This window comes from Mobula hypostoma, chromosome 22, assembly GCF_963921235.1.
Source record: "Mobula hypostoma chromosome 22, sMobHyp1.1, whole genome shotgun sequence".
Classification (NCBI taxonomy): domain Eukaryota; kingdom Metazoa; phylum Chordata; class Chondrichthyes; order Myliobatiformes; family Myliobatidae; genus Mobula; species Mobula hypostoma.
Window position 1 is genome coordinate 10,036,367 of NC_086118.1, and position 12,132 is coordinate 10,048,498.

The 12,132-nt window shown below is 39.9% G+C and overlaps 1 protein-coding gene across 2 annotated transcripts in view; it reads right to left on the minus strand.

Annotated features, from left to right (window-relative positions):
• Positions 1-11,825, minus strand: part of fdxr (ferredoxin reductase) — a 49,569-nt gene extending 37,744 nt beyond the window's left edge. Inside the window, exons 1-7 of one of the 2 annotated variants that reach the window (XM_063074204.1) lie at positions 11,679-11,825; positions 8,709-8,806; positions 6,561-6,656; positions 4,410-4,532; positions 4,033-4,146; positions 2,046-2,147; positions 1,232-1,339 (exon numbers count right to left, since the gene is read on the minus strand). In XM_063074204.1, coding sequence (XP_062930274.1) covers positions 1,232-1,339; positions 2,046-2,147; positions 4,033-4,146; positions 4,410-4,532; positions 6,561-6,656; positions 8,709-8,806; positions 11,679-11,745 — 708 coding nt within the window. In that variant the 5' untranslated portion in view covers positions 11,746-11,825. The remainder of the gene's footprint in view (positions 1-1,231; positions 1,340-2,045; positions 2,148-4,032; positions 4,147-4,409; positions 4,533-6,560; positions 6,657-8,708; positions 8,807-11,678) is intronic. The other variant, XM_063074205.1, reaches the window with a different exon arrangement.
• Positions 11,826-12,132: the final 307 nt, after the last annotated feature.

Consider the following 12,132-nt stretch of genomic DNA (forward strand, 5'->3'; position numbering starts at 1 on the left):
GTACCTTGATGAAGAACAGGCCACGGCACAGTAAAAAAAAGTTCAAAGTCTCTCGAAAGTCCCACATCTCACGCAGACGGGAGAAGGAAGAAAACTCTCCCTGCCATGCCCGATCACAGTCCAACTCTGAGTTGTCCGAAAACTTCGAGCCTCCGACCAGCCTTCCAACACCGAGTACTGAGCATCATCTCTATCCAAACAATTCGACCTCAGCCTCGGTCGCCAGCTGCAAGCAAAGCCGGGGATTTTGGGGCCTTCCCTCCAGAGATTCTCAATCGCACAGTAGCAGCGGCAGCGAACTGGGCATTTCAGAAATTTCTCCAGATGTTCCTCTGCTTCTCACGTCTATCTCCATCAAATCAGAATTGTGCACGGCATCCTACTTACAAATACGATATCATTTCACCGGAGAGCTGCGCGCGCTGCGTCGCGCCGCTATCTCCTCCTCCCGCCTACATGGATGGGAGGGGGATGGAGGCCTATGGTCCAGATGCAGGCAGAATGGCATAGACTAGATGGGCCGTAGGGCCTGTTTTTGTGTGCAGTGCTCTGTCACTATAAGATTATTATACACTTAGATAGTTAATCATGCATACACATTTTAATCAGGTTAAATCTCTCACTACCAGAACTGATGAAAAGCTTTATAGCTTTGACAGAAGGCAAAGCTTTGTTTCAGGGAGTTGCAGCAGCTTCCAGCGTGAGGTCTTGTCCACAAAGATCTTTCCACATTACTCCAGGATACAGAGAGTTATCAAGATCAGTCCTTTGCCTCAAGAGTAGGTGAATGTAGGCACAGATTTCAGCCAGTATACTAGATCAAGCACAATCAAGATTTCACATGAACAGTTTGTCAATATAGAGCACTTTCGCCACCTTTGAAACTCAAACCACAGAACATACACAAATACCTGCCAATCTCATCTGGCATCACTCACCCACCTGCTTACCATGTTTTCAAACCCAAGTTACACGGCAGAGTTTGCAACGTCAAAGCCAAATATGTTCTCCCATGTTGCATATTGATTTATTAACGCACATTAATGGATATCATCAGCAGCATTGTTCAATGCCAAATAATACACAATAGAAAAAAGACCCTATTCAACTGCAATACTCCGATGCTTCAACCAGTGAACTGAAGCAATGCAAAAAACATACATCACATGCTGTTTACCAACACAGGGCAAAGTGAAAGCCAAAGCACGATTTTAACTATATATCATCATACCTTTATGGTAAATGCAACCTGGAGAGGTCCTCTTCTCCCAACAATTATCACCCGCTTCACCTTACTATTTTCTATTGCCTCCAGAGAATTTGCAGTGATATCTGTTTTCTGCAAATATATCCAAGTTACCACAAGATCATTCCACAAGTATTTCATTTATGAAAGCATCAGTGAATGTTTAAACTTCTTCCAAACGATCTACTACCCATACTTTATCAGAAAATTACCGCAGTTCATTATGCAATTCTTTGCATGACTGTCAAGTTCAGGATTCCTCAGTGTGCAAGCATGAAGTCACATCCAAAACTTCTTCAACTCTACTCTCATGTTCAGCATGGCAGTGAAGTTGCAAATAATTCAAATTTGCTTAAACAACCCTTGTGAGAAAGTTTTTCTCCACTGATGTTAAACAGAGGAGAATAGCTTTAAGAGACTCAAGTTATTAACAATAATAAATCTCCCTCTCCCACTGGAAAACTACACAAAGAAACTGAAAGCATGTTTCCATAGGTCTGTGGAAAACAGACAACTTATTATTACTTCCACATTCAGAATTATTAGCACTCACATACATACATATTTAATGTAAATGAACTACACAAATTTCATTATCTCCCAACTGCTCTGTCAGCTGCACTCTGACGTTAGTTTTGTCCTGATATCTACAGCATCATGACAAAATTGATCTTTGAGGGTGCATTCTAGGGAATGAAGATTAAATATTACCATTCAGATCAATGATCAGTAACAATTTAGTGGGGAAAAACATTATGAACCTAATGTTGCCTCAAGCAGGATAAAATTCAAGACAAACCTTAAGTAGGTCAATGGGAGAAAGGAGAATCCTGGCTAAATCAAATGCCACGTTTCCATGTCCCACAATGACTGCTGTCTCACTGCTCAAGTCTGGGTTCAGCTGCAAATGAAAGCAGCAGGACATTTAAACCCCATGTCGTTAAAAAGGGTATCTACAGTATTAAACAATATCCACTCAAAATACACTTCAAATGGGAATATATCATGCATATGGGTAAAAGAAAACTATATCAAAATATGTGTTTAAATTTTATACATCCACTCAATATGCCAAAGATCTCTGAATTCAAGCAGACAGCAGATGACCTCTCGTATGGGAAGCAACTGATGGAAAGTTGGTTAAATGCACTAATACAATCAACATAACATTGAAAGATTTCCTCCCTCAAATCAGAGATGACAACTATCCACCTTCATCTACATCTAACTTTACGGCAAATGAGCACAAGTCAAAAGGTGTACTGGGATTGGGTCAGGGAGGATGGACTCCATAATTGTGGGAAGTTGACCATTATTTGTTCTGCTACCAGAAACAACAACACTTCCTTAATCAGCATTTGCACAGAATATTTTGCTTAATGATGGATTGAAGAATTGGGTTGAATTGCGAGGTGGGTTTTAAGACAGGGTGAATGCAATAATTGTTAACCCTGGACATTACATTTGCCCATATGTAGTTAACAATGCCCTGCTTGTTTGCAACTTATGACAGTTGATTCTGCTTGTTATATGGTCACCTAGTAACCTTGGATAAATTTGACCCGCTTCTATTTTGTGGATTCTGAGATGGCTCATGAGGTTAGTGTGGGAATTAAGGATTCCTCCACAGATGGGGCAGGGCACAGATAACAGGATAGATGGATGGGTACTTTGCAATGTGGTACAGTCCTTCCATTGCTTACTCAGGACTTCTGCGTCATTCTGATACATGGCCAAGGTTCTCAATGCAATTCCAAATTCCCCTTCTCCACTTTCAACAGTCACAGCCTAGGAGTTTCCAGAAGTCAGTGAGGATGGTTTGAGCACAACATTATACCTTTTTCTCTATCTGTCTGGTAATCTCTTCCAATGAAAGCTTAAAACAGACTACCAGTGTTCAGCATACGTATGATATGGCCTGTCCAGTTCATCAACTGAGAGCAGGGTCACCATGTTTTCCTGGGAGAGTGTACTGATGTTGGTTCACTTAGCCTTCCGGTCAGTTGTAGGATCTCAGAGATGGTATTGGAGGTGTTTAGCAGGAGCAAAGGTTTCAGGAGCATATAGGAGGGCAGGGGTCACAGCTTCCTGGTAAACTATGAGTTTTGTTTTGAATCTCTAACATACATTCCCAGGTTATTCCTGCTGGGACAGGGTTTTTATTTTATAAGAGGACTCAAAAATTCAAAATTAAATGATTTATTTTTAGTACAATACCAAAAACAAACTGATGTAAACTTACTGAATAATAATTATATCCATACAATTGATTCTAACCGCTTAACAGGAGCAAATGACATCAGATTTACCAACTATCTCCATCAGAGCATACATTGAGAAGACATCAAGACATATGAAAAGAGGACATCATCAATAGAAAGCAAATGAAAACAGGTTGAACTGCTGCTTTTCTGATAAGCAGTTAAAATACAACGCTTACAATTTCAGCAATTCACTAAATTGTTATGATTTATTTCTAAACATTCATTTGCCAGTGAAATCAAACAGCTACCTTGATTGGCTAGCAATAAACTTTCAGGAGCCAAATGGAATATTGTCTTAAATATTAACTATAGGAAACATCTATCAAGTCCATTGAGCAATCTTACCTTTTAAGATTAACCACATGAAGTATTCCATCAATAACTGTAATTGATAAAGCAATACTTTTGCCAATAGAGCATTTAACCACAAGTACACGCGCCCATTTTTAATACTAAAGAAAAAAAATTCAAAATATTCAAAAATCATGAAGCAAATATGGAAGAGAATGCCAGGTAACTCACATTTCTGTTCTCAGGTAAACCATTATACCAGCCCACAAATGCTCTTCCAGAGTATACACCTGGTAGATTCTCCCCAGGAATTCCAAGTATCCGATTAGTTTCAGCTCCATAGCTCTTAGATTATAAAGTTGAAAGACAAGAATAAAGTTAAGCTGATTTTATATAATACAGATTGTAGAAACATTTCATTACACTTAACGTGAAGAATAAATTAAGTCTTCTAGAGAAACCAAACCAAAACAGGGTCATAATGTGTAGGGGAAAAAAATATCAAGTACTTTCAATGGGCTTGATTGTAAAGGATCAGAATAGTAAAAACATTTTACTTCAAGCATGAAGTAACTAGCAAACATTTCACAATTTCAGTAGTCTCTTACCAATACCAGAACGTGGTATGCCTGTTTCAGTTCCTCAATGCTTACATCCTTCCCAACAGTAACATTTCCATAAAATGAGCAGCGACTAAGGTGTGCCGTCTGGGTGAACACGTTGATAACATTCTGTGGGACAAACATATTATGAATAAAATAATATCCAGAGACTTCATAATGATTAAGACATTCCATACATTGAGAGCTGGTGTTGGGTTAGATGGCCAATTTGTTTTCCACAAAGACTCCCTACTACATTAGATTAGATTCGACTTTATTGTCATTGTGCCGAGTACAGATACAAAGCCAATGAAATGCAGTTAGCACCGAACCAGAAATGCAAAGAATAGTGTTATTTACGAAATAACTGCAAATAAAAAGTAAGTGCTACAACACATAAATATAAAAGTACTGAGACAGTACAATATGGGTGCAATACTGCTTAATGCTGTGATGAGAGGTTCAGCAGGGTCACAGCCTCAGGGAAGAAGCTCTTCCTGTGCCTGCTGGTGCGGGAGTGGAGGCTCCTGTAGCACCTACCAGATGGGAGGAGAGTAAAAAGTCCATGGTTAGGGTGAGATGCATCTCAAGAATGCTTTTCGCCCTGCCCAGGCAGCGTTTATGGTAGATGTTCTCAATGGTGGGCAATTGGGTGCCGATAATCCGCTGGGCAGTTTCACCACATGCTGGAGTGCTTTGAGATACAGCAAAATTGCCATACCACACTGAGATGCAGTTGGCGAGTATCCTCTCAATGTGGTAAAAGTCCGTCAGTATCCTGGGACAGAGGTGAGCTTTCTTGATGCTCCGCAGGAAATAAAGGAGCTGTTGCGCCTTTTTGATCAGGATGGAGGAGTTCAGGGACCAGGTGAGATCCTCAGAAATGTGGACACCAAGGAATTTGAAACGATACACACTCCACTACAGCTCCATTGATGTGGATGGGGACGTGAGTGTGGCTCCTAGCATGCCTGAAGTCCACAATGATTTCCTCGGTCTTCTGGGCGTTAAGGGCCAGGTTGTTGTCGGCACACCACGTGGCCAGGTGCTGGACCTCAGCCCTGTAGGACATCTCGTCATCCCCTCTGTTCAGGCCAACCACCGTGGTGCCGTCTGCAAACTTGATTATGGAGTTACAACCATGTACAGGAACGCAGTCATAGGTGAAAGGGGAGTACAGAAAAGGGCTCAGCACACAGCCTTGAGCACGCCAGTGTTCAGGGTGAGAGTGGAGGAGGAGAGGTTGTCTAACTTAACTGATTGGAGTCTGTTAGTCAGAAAGTACAAGGTCCAATTGCATGTATGCAACGTCATCTTTGGCTATACAAATACAGAAATTTTTGTTTGTCTCCATATCAAAATTGTTTTTAAAAAAAAACATACACTCTTTCCTAGTCTATTAAGAGCCAAATAACTGTTCCATGTATGACAAGTGAATTCTGCAAACCTTCATATTAAGGTTTGATTTATTACTTTTGCAAAGCATAGGTCAATATTGACGTCTGTGGATTATAACATACAGCCTTGTCAACTGCTTTACTTTACCATCTTCAATCTTTCAGCAGAAGGTCAATGAAAGATATGTTAGATTGTATATCTCTGGTACTATTGTGTATAACAAGTTCCAAAAAAAATTATGCATGTGATTTAACAGCCTTCACTTTACACAAGAACTTATTCCACAATTTCCAAAAAATCAGTGCCTAGGAAAACACACATATGGAGAAGACAGACAAATTGAAAGATCTACTGCAGGCAGCATTCTTCGCAAGAGTGTTAAGGACACAATAACAGAACAGCAGAATCATTTCAGAAATATTAAATGTATCTTTATCAGGATATTTCCACAGTACCAAGGTCAATATGGAAAAAAAAAATCTGGACTTTATACAGTATTTACAATTTTGTTTTAGGTTTAGCTGAGAAAAAGATTACAGTGAACAAACTTTATTCTGTTTAGTTGCAGAAAAACATCATTTCATGAACATTTATGCTTGAGGCATTTCAGAAGTCCACCTCTCCTTTGAATGTCTCCTTTTAGCAGAATCCTTGTCAAATGTTGGGAACATTTAAGTACAAACCAATTCAAGCAAAATTCTACAAATGCCTCTATCTTCACTCTGATCAGTAAAGGATTCGGCTGAATGCTGAACTAACCTTCACTTCTGGATGGTCAGGAGCAACGCCAAATCTCACAAGGCCAAATGGAATAGGCAGTTTTTCATAGATATCAACCACAGTGGATTTGTGATGCTGGAATGAAAAAAAAACAGGGGAAACCATTTACATATACTCTGCTCCTCTCCAGCAAACATTAAGTGTGTAGGAAAGAACAACTTGCAAAGAAAACAGGAAAGAAGGGTTAATGTAATTTTAAATGGCATTGTGTTTATCTTACCACTGATACAATGTTTCTAAAAAACATGTAGGATTCACTTTCAAGAACATCCACAGCATGAATTAACAAAGCAACAGAAATTTCAAAATGATTGTGTACAATATTTAAATACACTGAACTTCAGAGTCAGTTCTCACCCATCCGTCTCCCTTGTTAAATAACAAAACTTCAAAATAGCAGAAAGATTTCTTCTCTGAAAGTTTCATGAAATAGTTTACATATCCTAAAACCTTCAGACTCAATTTCAAGGACTCTTTTGAGTTCACGTTCTCTTTTTTTTTGCATTTGTATAGTTTGTCTTCTTTTGCAGATTGGTTGTTTATCAGTCTTTATCCATTTATGTATAGTTTGTCATACATGTTATTGCATTTTTTTCTGTAAATGCCCACAAGAAAAAGAATCCCATGTACTTTGATAATAAATTACTTGAATTTTGAACAGATTTGTAACACAAACATATCCAGCGATTAGGATACTACCTTGATATCATTAGACACAATGTTAGAGAGCTAAATTCATAATTCACCTGCTATTATTTTAATAGCTTAAATGTAAAGTGACAATTATCTCTCCAAACTGTTACCTCATAGGTCTTTTAAAAATATTGTTGAAAGGAGACGCTACATTATATACATATAGGAAAGTAGTCCTGTTGCTGGTGTTAGTTGCTTACATATCCATCTTGATCAAAAACAAACAAATCTCTTAGCTTAGCTGTGGCCATCAGAAGAAAACATCCAGCATTCAACCATTAAAGCAGAACATGAGTCAAGTTTCAGACACTATCAGATTTAAAGGTGCTAAATGTCAATTTGCCCAGATTGTCAATTCGTAAGTCTTCCTGGTATTCCTGAGCATTAGGCTGAGGTATTTTGATACCATTTTAAATGGAGGTTAATGATGAGTATGAGTGGCAAATGTTAGAGAGAAGACAAGAGAATGAGGTTGAGGGGAATCAGACATGATTGAATGTCAGTGCAGATTTGATGGGCTGAATGGTCTTCTACTGCTTCTATGTCTTTTAGTCTCATATAATGTGTCTACCCCACAAAATGTTATCAATGAAAGTTCTCAACCTCCTAAATTCATCCACAACCCCTCATCTCCCGTATCCAGTTACCAGGACTTCAATACTGAACTTAACTACTTTGAGCAACTTTATTTCTTTCTCTCCCTCTGTGGATTTGGCTGTGCCTTTGTTTAATTATTCCTTAGTCTCTTATGTTGAGTTTTAAAGTTACTGTTAACATGAAATTTGGGCTTGAACCTGTCACGTACGTTCTTACAAAACTCAAGCCACAGTTGCTCTATCTGAGTTGTGATGGCTACTTGAATCAAAGTATTTCCTCCCTTACCAATGCTCCTTGACCGTTCTCTGGTTTTGTTTCAGATTTCCAGTATATCCGGACCTGCCTCTGGGTTTTTTTTTTGCACTACCTTACTTTCCATTTTTCTATTTTCTATTTATGATTTTATAATTTAAATTTTTAATATTTACTATCGATTTGTAATTCAGGGAGCGGGAAGCGCAAAATCAAATATCGTTATGACAATTGTACATTCTAGTATCAATTGTTTGGCGACAATAAAGTATAAAGTATCTGTAGGTTTTTCTTTCGATATAAAAGAATCCAGTCATTAGGTTAAAACCTTTCAACTGATCCCCAGCCTCAGAAACATGTTAAGAGGACAATTCTGTATTTAGTATAACGCAAGGTGAATACGTTGTATAGTAGTCATTAGCAAAATGCAAAACAAGGAGTTTTTGAAGGTAGTAATTTCTCTTTTAACTATTATGCTCAAGAGATTAAAGAAGCTTGTTAGCAGTATAAAATCCTCAGGCAAAGATGTTTTTCATAAAAGTGGCAAATCTACTTATCACAATGGACTTGCCTTTGCTATATTACCTTCAGTAAATGCTGTGCAGTGTAGAAACCTGCTGGGCCACTACCAATAACACAAACTTTGATCTCTGGATCTGCAATTGAGGAAAGTCTTCGTATCCCTAAAGAGAAGAGATAAAAATTATTTATTTATTGAGATACAGCACAGAGTACGCCCTCCAACTACATGAATTGATCCCAGGTCGTGTGCACTGTAAAGCGTTGTGTGAACCACTATGCTACCGTGCATTGTGCCACAGGTTAAAATGAATCAAAATCTTACTGGTGATAATTATGACACAACCTGAACTATTCAAAAAGCAATCAATTTGAAGTATATGTAAAGTCCTAAAAATTATAGTAAGCAGGTAATTTTACACCGCAAGATTTACAAATATTTCACTTTATTAAACTCATTATTACCCCTATTATATTAAAGCTTACAACCGAGAAGACTGAGGTCCTTTGGAGTATGCAGGGTTCTCCTGCACATGTTCTACCACTTGTTGTCACCAGTATAATCTTCTATGCGGTGGTGTGCTGGGGCAATGGCATCAACAACAGTGATGCCAATAGGCTCAATAAACTAATTAGAAAGGCTGGCTTCATTATAGGAGTCAAACTGGACAGACAGGAAGCTGTTGTAGAACATAGCACCCTACAGAAAATCCTGGCCATTCTGGGCAATGTTTCTCACCCTCTGCATGCCACCTTGGCTGAACAGAGGAGCATTTTTAGTAAAAGACTACGACAACTGTGCTGCTTCCAAGAGCGCTACGAGGTCATTCTTACCCTCAGCCATCAGGCTCCATAATGAGTCAACCAATAGCTGGGGAAGTGATGACCCCTCCTGTTTGAGGTAATTTTTTTTTATTCTCTTACTTCTCTTCTAATAGTTGTATATCTGTGCACTGGTAATTCTACTGTGACACCATAATTTACTTTGGGATCAATAAAGTTTCGATCTGAGGGCCTCCGTCAGTCAGAGCTGACCAAGGATGTTGTGTCTTAGCTGTCTAGATACACAAGCCTGGGCAGTATGATAGGGAGAGCAAGCTGTTGCCCACATAGTAAGGTCCCCCTCACCATGCATCTGATGAACCCAAAGGAACAGTAGAGACCGATACAGTTTGGTACCAGCAGCATCGCAGGAGTTGCCAGTCAGCATCGAACTGAATGTAGGACTGCCTTAGGGACTTCAGCTCTGGATTTTTTCCCCTCAGGGTTTACTCCCGAAGCCTTCTCCACGAGTGCGTATAGCCAAAAGGCAGCGAAGGTTTCAGATCAGAGTTTTTCTTCTCCCACAAGCTGCCAACCAAACTATCCATCTATCCATCCATCTTCATAACTGAACCAATTCAGAGTTGGTGATTCATTGGCAAAAGCAACAATATTTCTTGTATATGTTACATACAGAATCAGGTTTATTATCACCAGCACATGACGTGAAATTTGTAAGTGATCAAGCATCAAGATTAAAACTGAAAGTTGTTCCACCAGTATCCAAAACAATGCTGGAAATGCATTAATGACCTTGGCAAAAAAACATAAACTAAATGAACATATTCTATCCCCGTAAAATTGTCAGAATAAACTGCAGGGAGCTTTTTTCTGCCCAAAATAAAAAAACGATGCTTCTTTGTAGAACAATCAATGGTAATCTAATTAGCAGACTCTACACAGCCACAACAACCACTTCCAAGGCTCTTAAAAAGGAAGCTAACCGTGCAGGCTCTTTCTACTGGAAGACTAAAAGATTGTTGACGTGACACTATTATTCATAAAAGGTAACTAAAGACCCATCAACCCAACACTATTGAGAGATAAATTACTGAAAAAAATATAACTGACAGCATAAATCAGCATTTTGAAAGGAACAGCATGGATTTGTTCAGGAAGTTCACCTGCCCAATCTTTCTGACAAGGTATCAAGAATCAACAAGCTGAACACACGTAATGTAAGTCACGAACATGAGAAACTCTGTGGATACTGGAAATCCAAAGCAACACACACAAAATGCTGGAGAACTCAGTAGGCTGTGGAAAATAGCAAACTGTCAACATTTTAGACCGAGAGCCTTCATCAGGACTTCATGTGCTCTGTCTGCATTTTGCATATCAATGCTTTATTGATCCCAAAGTAAATTACAGTGTCACAGTAGCATTACCAGTGCACAGATATACAACTATTAGAAGAGAAGCAAGAAAGAATTTTTTAAAAATCACCTCAAACAGTCGAACAGGGAGGGGTCATCACTTCCCCATTAAACAGGTTGACTCATTATAGAGCCTGATTTGAGGGTAAGAATGGCCTCATGTAGCAATCTTGGGAGCAGCGCAGTTGTCCTAGTCTTTTACTAAAAATGCTCCTCTGTTCAGCCAAGGTGGCATGTACAAAAAACTTAGATCTGAAATAGAAAAGCCCATGAGATCCGCGACTAAAACTGAGGAGAACGTAAGGAATAATTAGCCAGAGGGGTTTCGATGATCAGTTGGATATCTGCAGTGGCCGATACCAAATCCCTTGTTACTGATTGTTTAAACTTAAGTACTTTTAAGAACGATGTGATGATATCAAAACTGGCAGCGAGATTACCAGTTAGTCACCATTAAAATATCAATGGACTGGTTAAATAAGCACAAATGTAATTCAACCTAAGTAAATGCAAGATTCCGTATTTGAGAAGGGCAAAAAGTGATAACGGGAAGAAATTAAGAAATAGATTTAATTTCATTAGTTAAAAGGGTTGGCACTACCATGAAAACAAAACCAGTATCGGGATCTAGAGATAAATGCTGAAAAGTTTGATGGAAAAGAAAGCCCTGACGATATTTTACAGGAGTCTGAAGAGGACCACTAACTTGGTAAGCAAGTAGAAGCCGCCCCACAGACATCATGGGCTAAAAGACTAGGACCCGGGCCGAGACTCCGATATAGCTCCGTCTTCTGACAGTCAGATGTCGGTCACCGCCACCGATCTCTGTGCCACTTACCGGCTCCGGGGGCCCAGCAGCCGCTCACCCCGCGCCAGGACCGGATTAGGAGCGCGGCCGCAGACATGGCTGTACGTCCCCCTCTCCAGCCTGCACTCCACTCTTCATTCCTCCGCCTTATCCACCCGGCAGCCTCGCCGGGGAACACCCAATCACAATCAGCTGCTTCGGAGTCGGATCCGCCCCCCGGCCCGTGTCAACGCATGGTTCACGTCTATTGGTTACCGGGAAGGGATGGCGAACTGCTATTGGTGGAGACGGTGCCGGCGTGAGAAAGTTGTTGCCTTTGTGTTGCCGCCGGAAGGAGAAGTTCTGTAGTGTAATGGCGCGTGGTTTCGGTTGCGGTTACGAAGAGACCTGATTATCTTCCACCAGCACTGCTACAAGACTCAAAAAAGCAAACCGTCCAGGGGGGGGAAAAGGCGTGGATTTGCAGCTGGGCTGGGTAAAAATT